The sequence below is a fragment of the Oreochromis aureus genome, linkage group 13 (genome assembly GCF_013358895.1).
Source record: "Oreochromis aureus strain Israel breed Guangdong linkage group 13, ZZ_aureus, whole genome shotgun sequence".
Taxonomy (NCBI): Eukaryota; Metazoa; Chordata; class Actinopteri; order Cichliformes; family Cichlidae; genus Oreochromis; species Oreochromis aureus.
In genome coordinates this window covers 16,344,144-16,368,478 of record NC_052954.1, presented here as the reverse complement: position 1 = coordinate 16,368,478, position 24,335 = coordinate 16,344,144, and the positions used below count along the sequence as shown (strand labels likewise).

Below are 24,335 nucleotides of genomic sequence, written 5' to 3'. Positions count from 1 at the left end.
TTTATGATATCAAATATGTAAATTTAAAAAATGGCCTCCAAGTTGAAACTTTTGCCTAAATTTTGGCATTTTCTCTGAAAATGTAACACGAATGTTGTGTGGGTTCATAGAAATTAAAAATCCTACCAAAAAGTCTTAAAGTCACAATCAGTAAAAGATTCACTTTATTGGTATAGTTTTCAGATATTTACAACATGCACACATAATGGTGTAAAAAAAAGAAGAAGAAAAAGATGATCTGTGTACAACCTGGCACGACTTCTGACATTATCTCCCTCTCCTGTGTCACCAGGGTGTCGCCTCATCAATTATTGAATCACTACTTCATGGTAATACATAATTTCTTATCAATTATTCATGATAATGTGTGTGTAGTTTACTTAATTGTGTTATTGACTATCAAAAGTAATTTCCTGAAAATCCTCAAGGACGCAAATTGAATCAGCAACTACTGGTTGTGTGCACTGCGGTTAAGTATTCTCAGTCTGATCAGTCGATCCTATATTCAAGAGTCATTCTAGTGAGGGGAGATATTTAAGAATAATGAATCAACAAATATATTGCCCGTGATAAACTACGTTGTGAAGAGCCCTGAGGTGATGACAGATGATATTTTTTCAAATGTAAATCCAACATTAACAAATAGCATATATCATCTTTAATGGGGTTTATTAAAAATAAAAATTTAAAAAAAGGCTCACAGAGAGGAAGGGTGAGCGCAAGCGTTCCTAAAAGTAAATAAATAATAAGAGTCACGAATGCTCTCCTCTCCCAGCTTTAAAGGAAGCTGATAAATAATGTATTAGAACAGATGGCTGGAGCGAGAGGCAACAGGAGAGGAACATGAGCGAGTACATCTTTAATTGTTTTAAAGAACATGTCACAACAGGACTGGTGTGTTCCCTGTCTGCTGGCACTACAGATGTGCTAACAGAGTGGAAGGGACAACTGCCGCTCTCTCGCTGAGTCTGCTTTAGCCTGCCTGGGGTTCACACATGAGCATACGGTAGTCTGGCACATGTACACATTTACACTTAAAATGCCTGATTAATATTAAAGTGCACTTTCACTTTTAAACTCAAAAGAATGAGAGGCGATTGCTTGACCTGATGCCATAAACAATATATTGCCCAAAATCCTGCAAAACTCCTCGCTGTCCTGCCAGCCACTTGCACGCTAACAGTTTACATGCATTAATGTTTACAACGTAACCACCAGTCCTCCTAATGAAAATGAGAGGAACAACATCAGGATTATTTAAATTCACATTATCAAATATGTCTTTGTCGCACACATATTGTATCTAAGTCCATCGAAAGAGTCCAAGAGTGCATGAAGACAGATAATAGATCCAAAAACCACAGTTGTGCTTTTATGAAGGGAACGAGGCCCCAGTTACTGAGCATTTCTCACAATCATAACTTACTGTCAAATAAATAGTTAAATGTTTGCATCCATACAGTGTGATATGAGAAAAGTCTGTCCCAGGCTGTTTCTGGAGTCAGTCATTTGTGCTTAGTTTCTCATACAGCCAGGGTCGAGTAGTTACAGCAGGCACAGTCACACAGATTTAGAGTATCGGTACATCCACGTTTGTGTCCAACGTCTTCACTTTTTCTCCAGTGGTTCCTTAGGGCAGTGAGGGTGCTTGTCAGGACTGCTGCCCAGGACTGGGACCTTGGAAGCCAAGGTGGGACTGGAGCTATCTCTCCCTCTTCCGACAGCACCTGACACCTCAATGGGAGGACCCACCGAGGGTCTTACCACCCCGGCTGCGCTCACGCCGACTCCTGACAGGACTCCCACGCTGGCACCTGGTCCGGTTGCTGCACCAAGCAGGTTAGCAGACTGCAGCACAGCCTCAGAGTGCTCACGGGCCTTCATGCGCAGGGCGGCCACACTGGCTGTGCGGTTACCCTGACAACCATAGGGTGGCAGGAAGGACAAGCCCATGGGGTCCGAAACGCAGCACGAGCACAAGCCATTACCTGAAAAATGAGAATCAGTGGAATTTGTGATAAGCCAACTTAAAAAAAAAAAAAGATCCTCATCATCTTTATTACCATCTTTATTCATCAGTTAACAAAAATCATATTTACCTTTCAGAGTGGCGACCTGCGAGAGAGCCTGGGCATAGGTGGCAGAGTTAAGGAGGGTGCCTGGTAAGCAGGATGGAAAGAAGGGACCACCAGGACCCACTGTCCTGTTGATACTGGAGAGAGAAGAAATACTTAATTAAGTATTAGGAATTACTTAATACTTAAATATCCAGGTATAACTTTAAACACACAAATTATTCTAGAAATATATATCTAGAAATATCTTGAGCTATTTCCTAAATACACTAATGAATTAGAATTATTGACTAATGATATGGAGCTTTCTCCAGAAGTTAATGTTGGCTTTTCTAATTTCTAGTTGAATCCAACAGCAGACTGGCCGACAGTGCTTCACAAATTTCCCTTTTAACAGGACGCTGTTTCACTAAGATAACTGTGACGACGGTCGTCTGTCTGTCTCTTCTCACCTTGGCTGCATCTCCAGTGGTTCTTTATGTTTTCTGCCCTGGTCCACTGGGGACTGAGAGTTGATGCTGCGAGATGGAGGAGTTCCCTCACTCATCTGCTCTTTCCCTCCTTCAGGGTCCGAGCTCCCTCGCTCAGTCTTCCTCCACTTTGCTCTGCGGTTCTGAAACCAAACCTGCATTTGACAAAAAAATAATATTAATTAAAAATGTGAAAAAAACAAAAAAGTACAACAAATTAATTAAACCATAAATTAAAACTGGAATTCTAAAATAGGCCCAATGACACACCAGCAGATTTAATAATTTCAGTTTAATTCCTTGGATTTAGGCTTGTAATCTATCTTGCATAATATTGAGAGAAATTGAAACTACATTAAATATATATTCACATTTTTTTAATCTTGTTAACAGCAAAGTTAAACGAAATGTTCTTTCTTTCCTTTGTTCTGTGACCCCTCTTATCAAGAGGCATTTGAACCTGTCAAAGCAATGCTCTGATTTCCCACAGTCCCTGACTTAGCCCCAAAACCTTCAGCATCCACAAAGCTGAGAGCACATATAGCCAAGTTCTGGTATCTTAATCGAATGAAGGTCAGTGCCTATAACAACATTTAATTGAGCAATTTTTCATTATCATATTTTAATGACTTCCCACTGACAGTTGTGCTGCCCAAGAGAGAGGCGGCAATGATGAAGTCGTTTATTTCCCTATTTAGTGATTGTTTGACAACATCAGATTCGATTAGGACTTGGTTCTAGCAGGCATTAATCATGATGTGTGAATGGAGGTTAGAGTCGGTGTGCATGTGCTCTGCATCCCTGCTATTGTACCGGGGGTATAAATGATGTCAACAGCCAAACAAAACACATGCATTCATTCGGCATAAAGAAAGGACAACATTTTGGTGGCAGGACAACAATACAGCCGATGGACTTATCTCACCCCTGCACCTTCCAGCTAGAAGTCGCGCCCCCCCCACACACACCCATCTCTGAATGGGCTATAATTGCTCCATTAATCTCAATTTGCGGCGTGCTCTTAATGCGGGGGAGGCCCATTGACACTTTACAAAAAAAAAGGGGGGGGGGGGCAACAACACTACAACAGAAAGGAAATTTATTTTCTAATAATAATGTAAGTTTAATATCCCTGCATACTGCGGTGGATTCATGTTCAGATTTAATAATAGGAATGTGGTAATCGGATTAGGAGGGGAATAATTTGTTTACAATCCCTAATTTACAGCGCTGGATTCCATTATCAACCCAGCCATTGGGTTTAAGCGATAGTAAGATGACCCTGGGGAACAAAAGGCAAACTATTATATTTCCCACAATTAGATCTGCGCGCACAACAAAACCCAAAAGCAAATCTGGAATGCAGGAAATTACATACAGGACACATAACTTAATTACATCTGGCCAAGTTTATAACCGCGCATATGTGCAGGGCAGGAGCGGAATATAAATTGGCACATTTAAGGTGCATGCTTGCCCATTTTTTCTTTTATGTGCGCGCGCGTGTGTGTGATAGAATCAGGGAGATAGGAAAAGGGAGTTGTGGAGGCTACGGACTTTGCCCTCTTTTAAAACACATGTTTTTTCTCTCTTTTCTGGCTGTGTCACGAGAACGAGATCTGCGCGGATGATGTATTCCTACCTCAGAGACGCGGACGAATTAGTGAAGAACATTATCGCTGGTTAATTATGAATGACCGATTAATCAAGCTAATCTAATATTCACCATTATGTTGATGTTATTAAAGTGCATAGCCGGAATGACAGAGTGCCTTAATTTACCCTCTCTTGCATGGTCAAACGTGCCCAGGACACACTACCACTGCTGCAGCCATACCTGCACCCTGGCCTCGGTCAGGTTGATCTTCATCGCCAGCTCCTCCCGCGTGAACACGTCCGGGTAGTGGGTCTGGGCGAAAACAGCCTCCAAAGCCTCCAACTGCACATTGGCAAAAAAACAGAGGGCAGACTTTTAATTATTAAAATGATTTGCCAGTTGATTTGAATATAAGCAGATTATTCTTTTTGTTTCTTTCTTTTTGTACAGAGACATAGTGAATAACGCTAAATAAAGATGTTAAAGATTAGACTGTAATTGTAAGTACTTACAGTTAAATACACGCGTGACAATCTACAATTATAATAAAATAATCAACAGATCTTTCGTCGTCTTCTATTTTCATATGATTTTATGGCATCATTGCCTCTGGGCTTTTGGAAATAAATTTGCGATAAAGGTTTTATTTTTATTTTATTTTTTATGTCTGTGGTGAATATCAGGGAAAAGCCCCCTGCCTTAAAATAGAAAACTTGTCCAACTTTGTATTTATTTCCTACTCCTGATGAAAGCTAGAGCGCCCTACACCTGCTTTGCTTTAAGAGAAGTTTCAGCTAGGCCCATTTCTTCTTCTCTGATTTGCATTTAAATATGTGTATTTTTATATTTGTTCTGGTAAATAATTACCTGTTGCAAAGTAAATGTTGTTCTGTTTCTGCGCTGTTTCCTACGTAGAAATCCATCGTCAAAATCAGTTGGGGCGTGGTTGCCAAATCCGCCTGAATTCACTGAAAAGAGAGAGGGAGAGGGAGAAATTGGAAACAATTCAAACACTTAGAAAAAAAATATAATACTGCTTTAATAAGGAGTTAATAACTTCATGTTGTATTTAGGTAAGTTCAGTGATAAAAGTGATAAAAGAAAGGCTATAAAAATACAAATATTGGCCAAAGCACGCGCATTTTGTGTTTCCATTAGTTGCATGAAACACTGACGTTAGGTGTCTAAGGGGAACCATGACGGACTAAAAGCCATGACACCCAACATCTGTGCCCGGGACAAAACGCCCCTTCTGCCCCGGGGCCAAACCACCAGCTCTTCTCTCCAAAAGAGAGCAGAGGGAAAATCAGACTTAACCCTTTACATCCATCGCTGAATTTGTGGGGGGAAATATACCGGCTGCTGTTTTGGAGTTATATAAATATTAGTAGAGATCCAATGAGCAACAAACACTTTCAAGTTAAAATTTGAAGACTGTTTTACATGCGATATTCAGATTCACAACCGAAACCGTTTCACTTATTTAGTTTTTAGTTACATATTACCACGACATGAAAAATACATTTTATAAGTCGGTGTTGTTTTAATTAACAATTAATAACAACACATTGTGTTAAATTATTATATTATAATAATTTAGAGAAAGTAAAGATAAATTCGGGCCCATTCTCAAGTCTCCGACAGCACACACACTTTACGCGCAGAATCACCCCGCGCTGTCTAAACGTCACAAAAGTTTACGGAGAACAACTTTAAGAGTAACGTTAGAAATAATCCGTAGCTGGAAAAACAGTAAGACAGCGAACTTACGCGTGTTGGAGCGACAGCACTCTCCGTCCAGCTGAGGCGGACAGTGGAAGTAGAACATCTTTGCGCGCTTAAGAGACTCCGAAACGGAACCTGGAACAAAGACAAAAGTTTCAGCTTAAACCCACACACCTAGAGTAATGGGGATCTGTGACGGTAGCAACAAAAACACTCTTAAACCGTCAGCAGAAGATACAGAATCGTGCGGGATTTGGCGAGATTCAAAGTTGATGTGTGAGAGCATCCTACCTGCGGTGAGGATGCTGATGTGAGTGAGTTAGCGCTTCGGAGAGAAGTGGCTGCTGCACTTCCACCGACTCTCTGACTCTGCCTGGGAGTGTCCAGATCTCTCTGTCTCCTGCTCCCCCCACACTCTTTCTCTCGCTCCTGCAAACACACACACTCACACGCACCCACACACACTACTCACTTCTCTCTCTCTGTCTGTCTCTCTATTTCTCTCTGGGAGTGTCCAGATGTCTCTATAACTGTATAACTGTCTACAGAGTGTTAAGGCTTTCAGCTAGTGTCGCTGAATCTCACGCCTAATTGGTCCTAATCGGATTATCACGGCTTTGTCTTTCTCACCCCCAACCCCTGGTGTGTGTGTGTGTGTGTGTGTGTGTGTGTGTGTGTGTGTGTGTGTGTGTGTGTGTGTGTGTGTGTGTGTGTGTGTGTGTGTGTGTGTGTGTGTGTGTGTGTGTGTGTGTGTGTGTCAGAGAAAGACAGAAAGAAGGAGAGGAGAGACATACCCGGGGTGGCAAACGGCAGCTCTGCTCTGGTGCCAAAAAAATTCATCACAAGTGATTGTTATTCCAGAGTCAAGCATATTCCCTAACCATAAACATGCACACATACCCACTGCACTTTTTATTTGGTTCTTTCATATATTAAAAAAAGCAGGATGACTGCTTTTGGGTTTTAGATTGACTGTCGGGTGGTTTAATTGCTCGTCAGGGTGTGTTAGGGGGTCCACTTTACAAGGGTTTGCGCATGTAGAACACTCACAAGGCCAAATTTTTGATTTTGTTCACAGCAAGGGGTCCAGCGATTTATTTCGCTTCCTCAGATAAATGATCTGCTGCGGGACCCTTTCAATTAGTTTTAAAGCGCATCTGGGACGGCAGAGCGCAGACGCCATGCGTCTCTGAGGTGGAGGCAAAATGAGGCTTCGAGAAGCAGCTGAAATTTAGAAGAGGAGTGCGGGATTGGACTAAACCACATAAAGTGCAGAAAATCCCTTCTAATGGCGCGTAATTGGTTCTGTAATATCATTACAGGCGGATAATGGCCAGTTACAGGGCCCCGCGCTATTAAGGGTTTCCCTGGCGTGCAGCGTTTATGTTATTAAAGGGGGAATATAATGATATTTTAGTTATTAAATGCGCGTAATTAATTTATGCACCACTGAAAATAAAGTTGTTATTATGACCTCGGTGAGGTGCGTGGAGAAAATTGAAATCAAATAACGGTTGATAACTTTATCCCAATATTTGGTCTAGACAACTCTTGACAAGAGTGCAGGCCTTAAGAGTGTGTGTGTGTGTGTGTGTCTGCGTGTGTGCTTCCTGTCAGCGCCTTTCCTCTCCATCCTCTGATGATTGCTTAAAAGACTAAATGAAATTACTCATCTCATCTCCGTAGGTAGAGACACATTTACAAATAAACTTTAACTAGTTCAGGTTTTGCAGATTTTGCATAGGCCTGCAGAATTTTTGGCCGTCGACCATTTCAGGACCCTGGTCAGCACCACAGTTAAATAAAAGCTTTTCCGTCCAATTTTGAGTTATCGTGTTATTTTAATATCCGCACATTTATCTGTGTTCTTGATTCAAAACTGTCCCACGTCTTTTGTAACATGCAAATAGTTTGACATATATTCATAATCATAAATCTTCCTTTACATCTGTGTATTTTTGAAATAACAAAGCCAGAAAAGCAGCCATCAGATTTATTGCATACAGTACATGCAATATATAGGATTGCATTTATTTTTTTAATATAAAAGACAGTTTTTAAAATGCCTGCAAATAACAGAGAGGCAATATTAATTTGTTTTGAAGTGACCAAAACACTCTACAGTGTACAAGAAAGTTTATTATAAAATATACAAAAACCTTTAGTGAGGTATAAAATGGCACCCTACGCTTAAACTTAATAGAAAGTTGGTATAATCTGACATCTCTGAGGTTTTTGAAGAACAAAGTTTGAGAGTAAACACATATCTGAATATGGTATTACACCGTTTTAGTCAAATTAAAATAAATGAATTCAAGTATCACCAGGTACAAGCAACAATGAAAAAAAGAACAGAACAACCGCCAAACTCAATCACAGAAACTACCTTCAAGACTTGCTTAACTAATTATGACTTCATTAGGTAACCCAAGACTGTACAGCAAAATGTCTTTCCTGGATGCAAGCAACAACAAGAAGGTTGCAAGACAACTGTAAGCTTGAGCTTGACAGAGTGTTTAAATGTTCTTCCCTCAGCGAAAGCTCTCTTTGAGTCTCCAGATGCCCTCCTGACCAGAGGTCCTATGAAAGTCACAGATGCTCCTGAGTAGCTCTCTGAAGACAGGAGCCTGTTCCTGGGTCAGTCTCGGTTTGAAATACTCGAGCACTTCCTGGGTGGTGGCCTGTCCGTCCACACTCGCCTGGAAGGCTACAAAGTTGCGCAGATCCACCAACAGCTCATCGTGCTCAGTGGGCGGAGCAGCAGGAAGACTCCCTGCAGCTCCCGAGGCATCCTCCTCCTCCTCTTCTGGTTCTTCTCCCCTGGAGGGCATGCTGAGGTGATTACGGGCCTTCATCCGGGCCAGCAGAGAGGAGGATGACAGCGGGGTGGAATTCGAGTCACTTTCTGCGCCCTCCCCGCTGAAATGAGCTCCTGAACCTGGTTTCTTTGACACAGACTTCTTTATAATAGCAGCATCCTAAACAAAAGAAATCAATGAATACACCCAAAATGGCATCAGAAATGAAAAACCACAGAGTGACGTCTTTTAATGAGAACCTGGCCATTACCTTGCATTTGGTTGAAGTGGGAACAGACTGAACAGAAGGTGTAGCTAAGAGAGAATTCTTCTTTTGTCCAAAGCGTTTCCTGAGAAGGCAAACAAGAGAATGACTTAAATACATTTCAGAGAATGATACGTTTGTTTTAAATTAAATTAGTGAAGCTCTAAAAAAAACAAAAACAGAAAAAAAAACCCCCCACAGTATCAGTGTGAGACTACATACTTTGCAGGGGGAGGAGTTCTGTTGAAGCGCAGTCTGCACTGCTGCCGGGAAATTTTAAGAGCTTTAAGAGCATCTTGAGCCACCCTGTTGGCTTCTGCTTCCACAAGAACATAGTCAGGATTGGAAGACTCTATGATGGTGTCATGTTGCATCACACTATGAATACCTGAGAAACACCATGGAAGAAAAGCAACAGAATAAGAAAAGGAAGCTTGCCGCTTCGCAAATCTTGTATATAAAAATGTCTGATACTGCAGACGGTGCCAGTGCACAAAACAAACAAACAAACAAACAAAAAAAAACCTACCAGATTTCTTGAACAGCTTTGCCAAGACATAATCGTCTGATTTCTTCTGGTCCTCTGCTGCGTTGTCTTCGCTCTCGGATTTCTTATATGTTCTTTTCTTCACCAAATGAGAGATGCGGTGGCCTTCGAATCGAGCATCCCGGGAGCGCTTGTGTTTCTTATGTTTGCGTTTGTCCAAGTCGTCCGAGTCACAGTGTTTCCTCTTCTCCCTGTGTTTCTGTGGGCTGGTCCGGGCAGAGTTTTTGCCTCTGTGCTGGTGAAAACTGGCTGAGTTTGAGGTATTTGTGTCTGGTTTGGCTGCATCACAGTCACTGTTATTATTTTGTCCCGCAGGCGCTATATCTACAGCAACCTGGTTGGTGCTTGGACTGTCTATCGGGACATTTTGTTTACCCTGAGAGTTTTTACTGCATGGAGAGGTGCTTCCGGCCCTTAATGCAGGAGTGTGCGTGCTGTCTGTAACTGTATTAATGCAGGATGCTGAGGAGTGTTTAGGTGCGTGGCTGCTGTGATTTTCTTTGTGTGATGGCTTTGGCTTTTCGGGTTTCTTGGGTGCTTTGACGTCAGAGCCTGTGCCTGTTTTAGGGTGAAATAAACCTTGTCAAATTAAATCCCTCAAGCTTATTTTTAGCAACCCAATGAAATGAAATGGACAATGACATTTGTTTTACAGACCTGCAAAAATAGCACTTGTCTCTGTTCCCTGACCTCCATCTGGATCAGCTAGAGTAAACAGCTCATAGATGTCATTTGACTTGAAGAACCGTCGCTGTTTGGGATCCTTCAGTACTCGATTGGTTAGGAACTGTTTGAAGATTTGCCTGAATTACAGCAGATAAAATACAGAATTACATACTTGAATGCAAGCTGCCATTTTAGCTCAGCAGGCAGTCCTGATCCCCTGTCACCACAGAGTAGTTTGGCTGATGGATGAGCACATTAGTTAACCTCACCACTGTAGGTATCAAAACACAATGCCTGCAGTTTTTCCAACTTGCTTTCTGAAAGCACTTTACAGACAAAAAAACAAACAGAGCAACAGTTTAGAAGTCCTCAATTGGCCATTTAATAATGCAGGAATGCTTTTCAATTACCTAGAACCGGGACAGTGCAAGTACTAATATAGCAGTGATGTAAGCAATTAGTCACGTCATTGCCAATACTCATGAATGTGTGAAATCAACAGAAAGAAAACTAAAACAAAAAGGCTGGGTGAGAGAAAACACAATGCCCAACGGAGGATTTTGGTTTTGCAATTGAATATTATCCTTATAAAGTGCTTAGAAAAGTAAACTGCTGTCTACCTGTGGTAGATTTTCTCTTCAATGGTCCCAGCAGTCAGCAGTCTATAGATTGTTACTTGCTGCTTTTGACCGATCCTCCAAGCCCGTTCACGAGCCTGCGAGCAGCATAACACATTCAGAGCAAATGATTAAGCCGAACATTCAGAGAGAAAGGAGGAAAAGCGTGTTACAGAGCAGCAGGTGAACCAGGCAACAAGAAATTGGAAACGCATGAAAAGCTGGCATCCAACAAGAAAAAAAAAAAGTAGGCAATTTAATGTGACAAATCACAACTCTAAGGAACATTAAGACTCACATGAGAAATAATTCACTGAGTCAATGTTTTTAATTATTTTACGTGTGGCTGTCTAACCTGTGTGTCAGTACTGGGGTTCCAGTCTGGGTCATAAATGATGACTCTATTGGCTCCAGTCAGATTGACTCCCAGACCTCCGACTTTAGTGGTCAACAAGAAGATAAAAATGGATTTGTCCTGAAAAAAAAGAGAGAAGCAGAGAAAATACTGGTGATTAATGAACCCAATCTGCAATTTTATACTCTCTTTGATAATCACTTTCGGCTATAATCCTGTAAAAAAAAATTTCATTAGTAAATTGTTAAAATTTAATGCAAGTAAGATAACAATCTCCTGCTCTCAAATTATTCTCAAATTAAACCCTATTTAAAGACGATAAAACAGCTTTATCTAAATGCAGTGTATGTTGACCAGATTTGGTATTAGATACAACACATTTTTAAAAAGTTTTAGTTTTAAAGAGCGCTTTAATGCTAAGTGATATTTCAACATCTTCCACACACAGAAAACTGAGCACACCCACTTTGAACAACAGATTTTCATCAATTAGCGTCCCCACCTCGGGGTGAGAAGGATTCCACTGAAGCATTTGGTCCCTCAGGGCAGGATTTTCATTGGAAACACATACAGCCATTAGAGATGACTAATCCTTACCTCATTGTAGCGAGCGATGAGAGGCTGTCGGGAAGATATTGTAGTCGTGCCGTCCATTTTCAGGTACGAGTAGTTATTCTCCCTTACAAACACCTCCAAGATGTCCAGCATCTGGAAGGAGTGGGATGATAAAGACAGCAGAAAGAGGAGATAAAGACGGGGAAAGAAGGGCTGAGGTTTGGATTATCTCTAAAAGGATTAGAGCAGATTAATATTACATGGACAGAGATACCGACAGGGAGGGTCTCAGGTTCCCTCTGAGGTATAATCTCATTGGTATTGACTGCAACAGCTGGGGCCTCCATCACATATACACACTCTCTCACTTCCTCACTTTTTCCTTCTGTCTCGCACGCTCACAGACACACTAAATTTAACAGGCTTATAGGTAGTTGGCAACACGTACAAATATATATACATGACACCACAATTTAAGATGTAAAGGAGGGAAGAATTGTCTTGGCTTTACAAAAATCTTTTGTATTTATACAAACCATTGTTAATGCGTCTTTAATACTGGTGCTTATTTCAGGAAAGTGTTCCTCACCTGTCTGGACTGAGTGAAGAGCAGGACTCTGTGGCTCTGTCTGAACCAGAGACGTAGCAGCGACTCCACAACAATCAGCTTGCCTGAGCGCTTCCAAAAGCCAAAGTGTTCCTCTTCAGTTAGCTGGTCCTCAGGGATTCCTCTCAGTATCCGGGGTCCGCCTGAGAAAAGGTCCGGGTGGTTACAGATCTTACGCAGAGCTATCAAACCTGAGAACACCTACGTGAGACAAAAAGAAAAAGGAGATTCCTTCATGAACGCTGTCAGCAGAACTGGTGTCAACTTTGATAAATTTACAGATTTTTAATGTGTTGCACCTTAAAAAAATATGTTAGTCTACAGGAATGAGTTACATAATTTATTTAAAGACAATTTAGCCAGTTTTCCTGATGAAGGCCCAGTGGTCACTGCATTAGTAATGGTGGTTAATGGACTGAGAGTGACCACTGAATACGTCTGTAAGAGCATGCATGTGTGCGTATATGCACAATCTGTGGTCACCTCTAGCTCTCCAACCACGTCCATTTGGTCAGTGGTGATAAATGGTAGTTTCTCTCTCAAGGGTCTCACTAATGTGAGAAACACAACTGTACAACCTTCTCGAATTGAACCTCTTAAACAATACCAAAGTCAAGCTATTAGGTGTTTAACATAATTTACATGGCAAAATAATTTCAATTCCACAGATTCCACTTAAAGGTGGGGATCTTTAATTGTACGAGAGTTCATAAAAATCCACACAATGGCTCTGTGAGAGGGAGGTAAACGGAAATGCCTCGGTTAGGTGGTTAAATAATGAATGTCTTGTTCCAGGAAGTCTTCTACTTTGGCTTTTCTTATCCTCGTAAAGTGTGTGTCAACCAAACACAAAAGCAAAACACAAACTATGAAGGCTCACCTGCATGTCCCCATTTAGTATTTGGTAGACCTCTTTGGAATCTAAGAAGCTCTGATACACTTGACGCTGCTCTTCTGTCAATCTGCAAAACAGAACCTACACACAGACACAAACACACACAATAGAGGGCAGTGTAGGAGTTTATAATGAGCAGTGAACATCCACTTTAAAGCCCCTTGATGAAGTGAAGTGTTTGAGAAGAGAAATTAGAAGGAAGCGACGGCTTTTTTTGAAGCCACCGCTGTCCTGAGGGACTGACTTAATGAGCAGAAGTGGACTGAGAAGTCCACCAGCGTCAGCCACAAGGACAGACCAGAGACCAGCCGCCTTAATGAATACCTGCTTCTTTTACTTTACTGGGACTTTATTAGCTGGTTTCACCTGACAGGGGCCATGCACATTCATCAAATACTCCTTAGATGTGGCACATAATAGTCACATCCAATCAGATAAACATCTCCCCTGTTAAGAGATGCAGGCGTTAGAGGCTGTTCAATACTTAGACAGAGCAGGGTCAAGAGTCTTAGAGTATGATGAATACCTGTTCATTTTTGTCAGGTAAGGAGAGGTTAGCCTTGACGTCTGCCTTCATTCTTCTGAGCAGGTAAGGATTTATGGTGTCCCTCAGCACACATGCGCATTTAAATGCTGTCTGGACCTTAAAAATAAATAAATAAAAATCACACCTTTAAGGATAAACAAACTGCTTTAAAACAAAAGGAACCTTCAGGTCAGCATGCCAAGCAAACACATACACACTCACTCCTGTCAGCGCTCATGTTTCCTAAGGCATGGTTGTTGTTTGGCCACTCATCTGCTATCTCTCATCACCTCATGTTGCTGTCCCTCTAAGCGGTACAAGCCATTCAACATTGATCTGAGTGCTGCTGGTCTCGAGGGACACAGCCTTCTTTCATCAGTGCTGCTGGCCAGTTCCAGTGGAAACAGAGGGGGAGATCGAGACACACTTGGTCCACACTAGAAGCCCCACTGCAAATGGCCTGCTAAACTGTATGTGGGGTCAGTGCTAAAAGCCAGTTAGTCTTTTAAACATTAACTCACTGGGGATGCACAGGGGGGATCAAAGACACCCTTGGCAAGGCTGGAGGGGACAATAACATGGTGGGATCTTGAGCTCAATGGGGTAAAGTGGAGAGGAAAGAAAAAACAAAAACAAGGAAGGCAGCAGATGATCCAGTGATCTCGGCAGAAGGTGCTGAGTGGATTCACATGGGGCTGCAAATGCATGCCTCAGTAATAGAGCCCATATCCACATGCTCATAAAGCCCCACCTCAAACACATGTTTTTTTTTTTTTTTTTAAACATACATCTAGTTGAACATACATGCACTTTATGTATCATCTGAGGGCCCGTTTTGCTGCTCTGAGAATTTCGAGAAGAAGATAAGGCAGCAGAGCTTTGCCCTCTCTGACCATTTAATAACATTAATAATTAGTAAAGGTTTTTATTATCGACAGCGGAAGAAGCATCAATAGCCATCTTAAATAATTAAATCTATTCAGTCAGTGAGTTATTAACGATTGGACACTAATGACAAAGGGCTACAATTTAGCTCCCCGCCTTTCTACTTTAGCCTCTCCCTCTCTCACACACTGGGGATGCACAGAAGTTTCCTTGCATGGGCCTACATTATCCTGCACTGCACCTAATGGCTTCCATCAAGCTTTCCAAAACTGTGCATACGTGAATAGAAGGTATTTTCAAATTAGCATAGCCCATTTATGCTCCACCCTTATGATACAGTTACAGAAATAGTAGAGTTGCTGGATTAACTGGCTCCTGTCTGGAATGATATTTCCATTACAATAACATTACTCCACTTCAAAAGAGGAAAAGGACACAGAACCAGAACTGAAATAAATTATTATTTCACAATTTTGTGTGTGTACCTGTACAGGAGACGCATTACTATATCCACCCATAGTAATTGGCACGGAGAACTGCTCCATAAAAACAGGCAACGTCCCCAGTTTGCCAGGGAACACAAAGTCAAACAGAGACCACAGCTCCTTCAAATTGTTCTGCATTGGTGAGCCTGACAGAATGAACCTGTGAGGAGTGCGAAACTAGAGAAGAGAAAATAAAATTCATTTATTGATTAATTACAACCACATGAACTTTGTTTATATTCATGCATGTGTCCATGCTTATATAATACCTGTTTGCAAGCAACAGTAACTCCAGCATTTGGATTCCTGATCTTATGGCCCTCATCCAATATAATGTAGTGCCAGTCGTAGAGCTGTAGGGTTTCCTGCATATTCCTCACAGCTGAATATGAAGTGATAAGGATACCATGACATGCTGCTATTTCTGGAATGAGCTTTTCCTGCAAAATCGGGGGAAAAAAAACAAAGACGCAAACCTTAATATTTTTAAAAAATAAAACAAAATAAACCAGTGCAGTTATTAACCATGTTTAGTATCATATACTTAAAAGAATGTTGTAGGGCATCATTATCAATGTGGCTTTAAAAAGAGGGAAAGAGTGGGAGGTAAGGTCAGGAGATAATACCGTAAAAAGACCTCTAGTGCCCCCCAGAGGGAAAAAAAAGATTGTATAAAACACATGAACACCTACCTTGTTGCTAGTGAAGGACCCAGTTTCATGTAGGACTGCCACTCGGAAAAGAGGCCACCAGGTATGAAACTCCTTCACCCACTGGTGCATGACTGTAGCTGGGCACACAATGACTGTTGGACCCAGACCAGCATACCTACAGTGAAACAAACACCACAGACAAGTGTTTAATCCCAAACCAGAGATTAAGATGGGCAAACAATGGAACTTTTATTAAACTTTGGATAACCTGAGCAGGCTTCAGTAGCACATCAGAGCCATCATTTTTACAGTGTAAAATAAAAGGTCTTTTCCCTAATAAGTAAAATAAAGTACATATGCTTAGATTGCAATGGCAATATATGATGCATTCAAGGATGAGGAACAGCGCACAGCGGAATGACGCAACTACAAAGCCTTGTACTTATAATAAATCAAAGAAAGTGTGTGAACATATCCTCAGCTCCTCTGTGAAAATCTACAAGAACTTTGCCAAACACACACACAGGCACACACAAAAGATACACTAATGGGCTGGTATGAACCTCTGCCTAGTGGAAGCTATTGATACTGGACCATAATTGAGTTTGCAAGCAATCAATTTGTGGGCGTCTATAGTAGACAGAGTATTGACCATCAGGGAAGCTCCACCCAATAAATGTATGAGTGTTGTTCGAGGAAGTAAAACCAGATTATCAGCAGAGCTCCGTCATGTTTTTGGCGGTTGATTTGTTGTCACCCACCTGCTCTACCCCCACCTCATGAGCCTGAAATTCATTTTAAGGGTTCATGCAGACACTCACTCTAACGCGATCTCGCTTTCAAGCACACCCACACACCCACACACAGAGTGTCAGTGTTTTCTCTGATGTCCGCAGTAAAAAAAAAGAAAAAAAGTGAAGAGTCTGATAATTGAAACATGTTTAATAATTCAGATGAACACTCTCAAGTAGAAATCCCCCTAATCAAATATTCATACCATACAGACACACAGTCTCTGGACACAGTTTGTGTGTACGCATGTGTGTGTGCGCACACCTGTAGTTGGACCCTCTGGTTCTCAGTTTGCTGTAGCTCAGTCCAGCCAGAAAGCTGATGACCTGGATGGTTTTACCCAATCCCATCTCATCCCCCAAGATGCCCCCTGCCTGCTGACAGTGGAGTTCCCACATCCACCGCACACCCGTCTGCTGGTACCTGAAAAGGTCATTGATATGAATGCAAACACTTGAAACACATGGTTGTAAAAGAAACCATGGACAATCCACATAAACACACAAAGGATTGCCGGTAATCTCATAGATCAGCTATACTCATCAGTGACCAGTCCACGTTGCTCAAGTGTCATTAAATTACATAATCCTAGGAGCTGAAGGGGCAATGAATGATGTGAAGAGTAATGACTGCACTTGCAATCTCTAAGTCAATTTTATCACAGTGAGTATTACACTATTATTAAATCCATGCAAAAGTGCATAGTAGGTGTGACAAACATTGCAAAGGTAAATGGAGTTAAAATCACAATGAGAGTTGGGCTGGCAATCTTATCAATCACATAAAACTCAAACTGATGTTTTTCTCATAACCGTTTCATAGTAGCCCACAGATTTTTTTTAACAGTAACTACCAGCAACCTTCAGAAGCAGTGACCAAATAAATCGCATAGCTTGCTGATGAAATAATCATTATTTTTTCAGAGCAGTGACTGTGATGCAGAACAAAGTACACATATAATCTTTATGCGAAAAATGTTTTATTAGTCCTTGTTATCACTTTCTCACTTGATAAAAGTGGCTCTATCTACATGCATGGATATTTAAGATAACTCATTCCCATAATCAATGTTTCAGACTGAACTTACTTGTAAAGCTTTTTCCAGAGGAAACCAGGAACTTTGAAGCCTTCGTCAAATTCTGCATCGCTGTCATCGGTTAGCTCCTCACCCCTTTCTCTCTTCTCCTCCCTTTCTCGAAGACGCTGACGCTTCCATCTCCTGTTGAGAAAATTAATATACACTGATGAAGTGTTTGCACACCGATGTGATAAAATGAATTTCTTTATTTTAGTTAGAAGCTCACAACCGCAAGGGGTAACCTCAGTGAGCCTGGGTGCTGAGAACAAACACCTGCTTCATCTTTTAAAAAGACTAATACACTACCTGAACAACAGTGAAGAACTCAACCTGTTTCAACTTTCAGTGATGTATATTGTTACAGATGCAAAATGAAAACAACTAAGTGATCCAAACTAAATCAGACACTTCAAGTGAATATAGTGCAAACCTAAACAGGATAAGTGGAGACTGGATAGAAAGGTGTTCTATTTGCACCTCTCGCACTCCATGCTTTATTTGAGGGTTTGTCTACACAGGTGTAAGGATAGTGAATGTTTTGAGTTGAGGGTATTTCCCTTGAGCCGTGGAACATCTACAGCAAAAAGGGAAATGTAAAAGGAAAACAGTTTTAATAGTGCAGGAGAGAGGGCAGTTAGAGGCACAGTCGTCGCACAGCAAATGAAGATTGATACAGACAATTAGTAGTGCGAGTTCCCCAGAAAGGTGTGAGGTACAGAGGATAAGAATCCATCTTCATTTGGGCCTGGTCCTGTCACCCTGCCACGAAACTGGTCCTTAAGCTAGGCCTGGGAGACCACACTCTCTAATTAAGTCAAGACTAAGCATTGGTTCAGTTAATTACACTTTTCTGCCCCCACTCCACCTCCCACCCAACTACAAATACCGCCCGCTCTAACAATATCATTCCACGTATAAGCTAGTCTCACCATCCATGCCGTGTCTATGCTGTGGAATTGACATTCAGTCACTATAGTGTAGAAAAAGGACACATGCCAACACAATTTATTTGGCAGCTATAAATATGAAATCTCATTAGGGCTGCTCTTCCATTAATTTGAGCATTAGAGTGAGTGAGTGTATAAAACCATGTGCAGGAGGATAATTAGGCCAGTGTGAGAGCAGAGAGAGAAGAAGAGCAGGGAGTGAATTTGCTTAGTCAAGAAACAGCTGCCAATCTCATCTGGGATTAACTCTCTTTCTGCACTATGGAGCCAGCAGAAAAAGAGACAACTGCTTCCTCCTTAAGTAAAAGGAATAACAATAGCACGCAGCACTGCCATTACAAATGTGATGCAAAGTAAAAGGAACAATCTGGTGGGTTTTTGAGCATGGCATATGCAGGCATAAGTTGCTGCTTTCGTTTTATAAAAACTCTGCACACCTTTGCACCCAACCACAGATCCAAACACGAGTTTAGAGCAATGTTAGTAGTGCATGATCATACCTTATTCGCTGCCTATAATACTCCACATCTCCATCATCTTTGTATTTTTTCGGTTTTCCCTTGTCATCATCCTCTTCATCTGTACTTTCAGGGTGGTATTCTTCCTCACTGTCACTTTTTTTTACTTTTTTCCTCCCTTTCCCTTCGGTTTTTCTCTTGTATGGTTTCAACTCATACTCCTCATCATCATCGTATCCAAAGCCCTCCTCCATGGCTTCTCTCTCCTCTTGGTCAGGATCTATTCCTTCGTCACTGGGGAGGTACTCTGACCCCTCGCTGTCTGTCTCCTCTCCTTCAGTGTGACGTTTTCTCCGTTGCTTTTGGAGCTGTGGCTCAGCCTTGGGCCGGGCCTTAGGATGAGCCTTTAAAGCAGTTATCTGGAGCTTTCGCATACGCTTACGCAGTTTTTTATCCTTGGAAGATGAAACCGTTCTTTTGGTTTTCTCTCTTGAATCTCCAACCCCAGAGCTTTTCTTCTTCTTAAGGAGAGGGACTCTCTTCCTCTCAGTAGCCAACTTGGCCTGGTCTGCCAGGTACTGGTCAAAAGCAGAGTTCTCCGCAAGCATCAGTTTTCGAGGCTCCTTCTTTACCTCCTTCTGTTGGATTCGGGTTCCAAAAGGAGTCATGTGACCTTTCCGGATAAGCTCTTCCCATTCGGTCTCCTGAGATGGCATGAGCATGCTGCCCAACGTGGATGGTCCCGCTTCTGGTATAACACACACAAATACAGACTCAGAGATTTTCTTCACTGCCAGAATCAACATGAATGCCTACAGGAAAACTCTTAAGGATTCAGAAGGGTCTATTTATGTTTTAGAGAAAGAAATACCTCGGCTAGTGTGCAGGAATTATGTGACTGCACGTTAAATATTCACAGAATAAGTCACGGAGCAGTCATGGAATATACTGAAAGTATAACCTTTATTACAGCTGAGGACAAGTGTAGTTATACTAGCTTGAATTGTAGGTGTGAAATACATATTATGTGTATTGTTATGTGTATTGCACAATATTATGTGTGAGAACAGACTTGTGTAGCAACAAACAATATAAGAGGAGAGTTGTCACACCTATTTAAGCCTGTGTCAGAAGTGAAATCTGCTGAAGGCAGAAAACAAACGGACACCCTGCTATTCTAAACAGCCATTATTGCACAGTAAATTTCCTTCATCCACCTAATATGGACCTTAATCAGTGAATGCTACAAATTAGGCATCTTGGTCGCCAAAAAAATTGAGTTGCTTCCATCCACTGATCAGTGGTTAATGTTTCCAGTCAGTACATAAAAAAACAACACGTTACCTTCCTCTCCATCATCTTCTGCCAAAAACTCAAATTCCACCCTTTGAGTGTCCTCTCCTCCCAGAATGGCTTGAAGTCGCTTCTGTTTGGCTCTGACTTTCTTCAACTGTTTCTCCTGTATGACAAGTTTTTTCATCACCACAATCACACCATTATTATTATTATGTTATTACACCATCATCATATAAACCAGATTATTTTATTTTAAAACGTTACATATGTAGTATTTTACCTTATTTTCTTTCTGTCTTTTGACAGACTCAATCTTCCTACTGATGTCTTTACTGGAGGCTGCGTAAGGAGAAAGCTGCTCAATAATCTTGTTGATATGTTTTAAAGATGCTGTAACAGACCTGCAACACACATGATTAAAAGCAGAAGACTTATTAGTCCCTTGACGTTTTGCTACTTGTTCATAAAAAAATGTTTTAGTTTATAGCATCTCAACACAGTAATATGATTACTTCAACACAACACACACACACCATTTACATTTTTTTTTAAATTCCTGTACCTGACATCATCCAACACAGACTGGTACTCCTTCTCGGCTTCAGCTTTAACAGCAGCCTGACTGGCCTCCTGGATCGCCTCGTCCACTTGCTGCAAAACACCTTGTTCAAGTATGTGCTGGTCATACACAGCCACACCAAGACCTTGGAGCTCATCAGCTCCCGAACTGGCAGAAGCTGCTTGGATGCGCTGTCGGTCAATCTGCAGCAAGGCTCCAGACCTTTTCCCAGCTAAATGCACCCAAGATAACGCATGAAATGATTTTATAAGGATATAATGACATTCTCCATCTCCTCTCTCAACATGCTGCACAGCTCACCGCTGTTGCCCTCCCCAGGTCCAGTGTTGGCAGGATAGGCTGCAGCAGCCTCCGGGGCCTGACTGTTTTCAGGGAAAGTACAGACTGCTGAGCCGCCTGTAGCTCCATCCTCCTCCGTCCCTCCCGGGGTGAGGGCCGCACTAGCCGGGCTAGAGAGAGAGGAGGGCACCTGGTCCTCTGTACCGTCTACAGGCATAGTGAAGCAGCTGCTAGAAGTGTCAAACAGATGTCAAACAAGTCATTTAAGCCATTGTCTCGTCTAAGCTGTTAAAGAACTGCTTTAAATAGAGAAATAAAACTAAACGGTTATTGCTTGTCGTCTTTTTCTTAGGTCCAAAGAGGCTACGTTAACGCTGAACGTTATTATGTAACGATCGGAATCAAAACCTAGCTTATATCCATGATTACTAACGATTAACGGAAGGGTCTTTTAAACTAATTATCATGTGAATGTGGAGGCTCGTAATGGGAAGAAATGAATGTAAATAATACCCGTTTAAATTAAAGAATGTACCACATTAGCGGGTAGACGCTGAGTTATAGGACAGGCATAAAACTGAAAGAAACGTTCAAGTCTCTCACAACCTATTGTTTACGTGGCTAGGCTAACGTGCTAAGCTAACAGTGAGCCGAACATCATCAGCTGTTCAGCTTCAACAAACAGAGGACGTTCAAAGGACCAAACATGTTCAGATATGTTCCTACTACAGCACCCACTGCTTCTCGCTGTTTGAGTGAAATTTGGTCCATTAAGCCCAGCGTCAAAGCGACAGTGACAATGAGATACTTACAAAACGTGCAGTTATACAACATCACTGGCTCGCTTTATGTCATATTGCTCACCAGCCTCTTCCTGGTTTCCGGTGGTAGTGAAGGCATCCGTTCAATGATTAACTTGCTGAACAGCGTCCTCTGCTGGTTGACAGCAGCAGAGAACATTGCACTCTAGATGGCGCCACAAAACCACTTATTTTTGCCATAACATGGGAGAAACTGTAAACCACATTTTCAAAAACAACTCTTCGCATTTTTTAGGAGCCACTTAGACTCTTCAGTCATTATTAATATGCAGGAATGTGACAAATTAAAGGAAAATGCCGATAAGATTGAAGATCTGGTGGGTCTGCTACCTGCTTTGCAGGTATTTATTGTTTTGTCTCCTTAGAGGGAAGGATCACTGCAGATCAGCACAGAAGTTATGATCTTTATCTTCTGATAAAATAGTTTTTTGCACTAATGGCAGAGGATGACAATGATCCCATTTACAGGCACAAAGGATCACTGAGTGATGAGTATGTTATGAAATAACGGGAATCATACACTATGACCCTCACAGTCATCAGACCTTGGCTTAACTGAACAGTGCTTGTTGATTTTGGATAAACATGTTAGGCAGAACTCTTTATCACTAAAATTAAAACACCAAATTAGGGCATTTCCTTTGGAGAATAGATTTCTTGGGATTTGTAGACTCACACAGAAACTTTTCTGGTGGCACGTGGGGCTCCAACATGTTACTAAGACACTATATATTATTTTTTTCCTCTAATTTGCCAAGTGTCTGTGATTTTTTTCTGAGTCTTGGAAAGCCTGCACTTCATGGATGAGGAGCTCCAAGTATTTGCCTCTGGGAGGAAGTTTATTTCCACTTTCATGCAAAAATAAATGAAGGGCTTAATTAAAATTTCCTCTCCGTCTTGCACTGTAGCGCATGAGCAGCAGTCAGTAATCTTTACAAACAGTGTTATCTGTGTAAGCAAACATAACTATATAGGGATGAATATTGCTGTCACCCTTGGCTTGTGAATGTAGGAAAATGGAGACATTTGCCTGTTTTATTTGCTTAACCAGTAAATGTGGGTCACCTTCAGTGGAACCTCTCCAGAGATACTGGTGGGGATTTGAACTAAAATAAAAGTGTGCCGCAGCAAAACCTTGTAGTTTAATTAGTAGAAGACCTGCAGAGTGTAGAGCTGTGATCAGGTAGCTCACAGCCACAGTGTTTTCTTTGTTTTTTTTTTTTCTTTTTTCTCAGGGTAGTGTATATAAGGGCCCCGCATACAGGAGTCAAAAAGGGTTAAATAAACTATCGAGCTGCTTATAAATCATCATAGGTGGCAAATAAACTGATGCATTCACACGATGAGCTGCAAAGAGGAATGCAAACCTCTATCTTCTCCTTCCATCGCTCACGTATTTCACCAGTACTTGCCAGCCTTTATCGAGAAAAGGGGGATAATATTTAGTATACAGCTGTGCTTTTATGTGCATTATAATGTAGGAGAGTTCAACTGGTTAAATTTAACTGATAGACCATGTCAAGCTTGCAGGTAGCAGATCTGTTTATCTTAAATGCATGCAGTTGTGATAAATCCCATTCTTTGTATGCACAGAATAGATTGTAGATTTATAAGGCATATGAGGGTTGGGTGCAAATCTCCTAGGGTGCTGCGGAGCGCTATTAACACTGCTGCTCTGAGCTACTTTGCATCCTGACAGTAGAATAACACGGGGGGGCAAGATTTACAGGCAGTGTTATAGGTTTGAATTTATATATGTGAAAATCGGGGTGGTCCTTACTTTTTATGGATTTTGTGTCAAAATACTGTAAAAATGCTGATACATGCTCCAGTATGAAGTTGTGTTTCATCTGCTGTCGCTGGCACACTGTCCTCGCTTTCAGTAACGGTAACCTTTATCGTCTCTCTGGGACCAGATGAATTTCTTGAGAATGACATCATTTTAAGAGAATTTGGTGTGGCAGCTGGAGAGACAATCAAGGGAGTTCCTTGTGTTCATTATCTTTGTTTATACAGTATTCTTCTCATGAATCCAACAGTTCTCATAGGTGTGCAGAAGATGTTTTACTCGTCATTTAATTTATAGGTTGCCTTCTGAAACACTGGATCCACGTCCAAAACGTACTTCCAACTGATAGCAAAGATTTATCTTGCTCTTAATCTATGTTGATATTGTGAGGTGGCTGTGGCTCAGGAGGTAGAACAGGAATAACCTGCTAATCTGAAGACCGGTGGTTTGAACCCTAGTTGCTCCAGTCTATATGCCAAAGTATCCTTGGATACCAGGATAATGAACTCAGAGTTGCTTCCAATGTGTTCATCAGAGTGTGAACACCAGATAGAAAACAGTCAGACGTGGAAAA

At 41.5% G+C, this 24,335-nt stretch overlaps 2 protein-coding genes across 8 annotated transcripts; both read right to left on the bottom strand.

Moving 5' to 3' along the window:
• Positions 1-1,608: 1,608 nt before the first annotated feature.
• drgx (dorsal root ganglia homeobox) lies at positions 1,609-5,970 on the bottom strand. The gene is made up of 6 exons (XM_031738968.1): positions 5,913-5,970; positions 5,010-5,110; positions 4,383-4,484; positions 2,528-2,700; positions 2,100-2,212; positions 1,609-1,988 (listed from the first exon to the last, which is right to left on the bottom strand). Exons 1-6 carry the CDS (start codon positions 5,968-5,970, stop codon positions 1,609-1,611), a joined length of 927 nt encoding a protein of 308 aa, XP_031594828.1.
• Positions 5,971-7,845: 1,875 nt separating this feature from the next.
• ercc6 (excision repair cross-complementation group 6) lies at positions 7,846-22,064 on the bottom strand. 7 transcript variants are annotated; one of them, XM_031738992.2, is made up of 22 exons: positions 21,964-22,064; positions 21,173-21,381; positions 20,855-21,083; positions 20,573-20,693; positions 20,341-20,455; positions 19,039-19,744; positions 17,601-17,732; positions 16,778-16,936; positions 15,761-15,896; positions 15,338-15,508; positions 15,069-15,245; positions 13,699-13,815; positions 13,158-13,253; positions 12,260-12,478; positions 11,713-11,823; positions 11,116-11,235; positions 10,764-10,858; positions 10,135-10,280; positions 9,460-10,035; positions 9,153-9,318; positions 8,937-9,015; positions 7,846-8,845 (listed from the first exon to the last, which is right to left on the bottom strand). In XM_031738992.2, the coding sequence occupies exons 2-22, from the start codon at positions 21,366-21,368 to the stop codon at positions 8,399-8,401; spliced, it is 4,314 nt and encodes a 1,437-aa protein (XP_031594852.1). In that variant the 5' UTR covers positions 21,369-21,381; positions 21,964-22,064; the 3' UTR covers positions 7,846-8,398. The 7 variants fall into 7 exon arrangements, with proteins under 7 accessions (XP_031594852.1, XP_039477810.1, XP_039477809.1 ...); XM_039621876.1 differs by having other exon boundaries at positions 22,016-22,061; XM_039621875.1 differs by having other exon boundaries at positions 21,173-21,378; positions 21,964-22,035.
• Between the last annotated feature and the right edge of the window lie 2,271 nt (positions 22,065-24,335).

Coding starts and splice junctions, on each gene's coding strand:
- drgx (XM_031738968.1), bottom strand. CDS start 5,970: ATGTTCTACTTCCACTGTCCGCCTCAGCTGGACGGAGAGTGCTGTCGC. Junction 4,485..5,009: donor CAACATTTACTTTGCAACAG/GTAATTATTTAC, acceptor GCCAATGTGCAG/TTGGAGGCTTTGGAGGCTGT. Junction 1,989..2,099: donor GCAGGTCGCCACTCTGAAAG/GTAAATATGATT, acceptor CTCATTTTTCAG/GTAATGGCTTGTGCTCGTGC.
- ercc6 (XM_039621874.1), bottom strand. Junction 15,246..15,337: donor TTACTGTTGCTTGCAAACAG/GTATTATATAAG, acceptor TCTCTTCTCTAG/TTTCGCACTCCTCACAGGTT. Junction 11,236..11,712: donor TCATCGCTCGCTACAATGAG/GTAAGGATTAGT, acceptor CTTTTTTTTCAG/GACAAATCCATTTTTATCTT.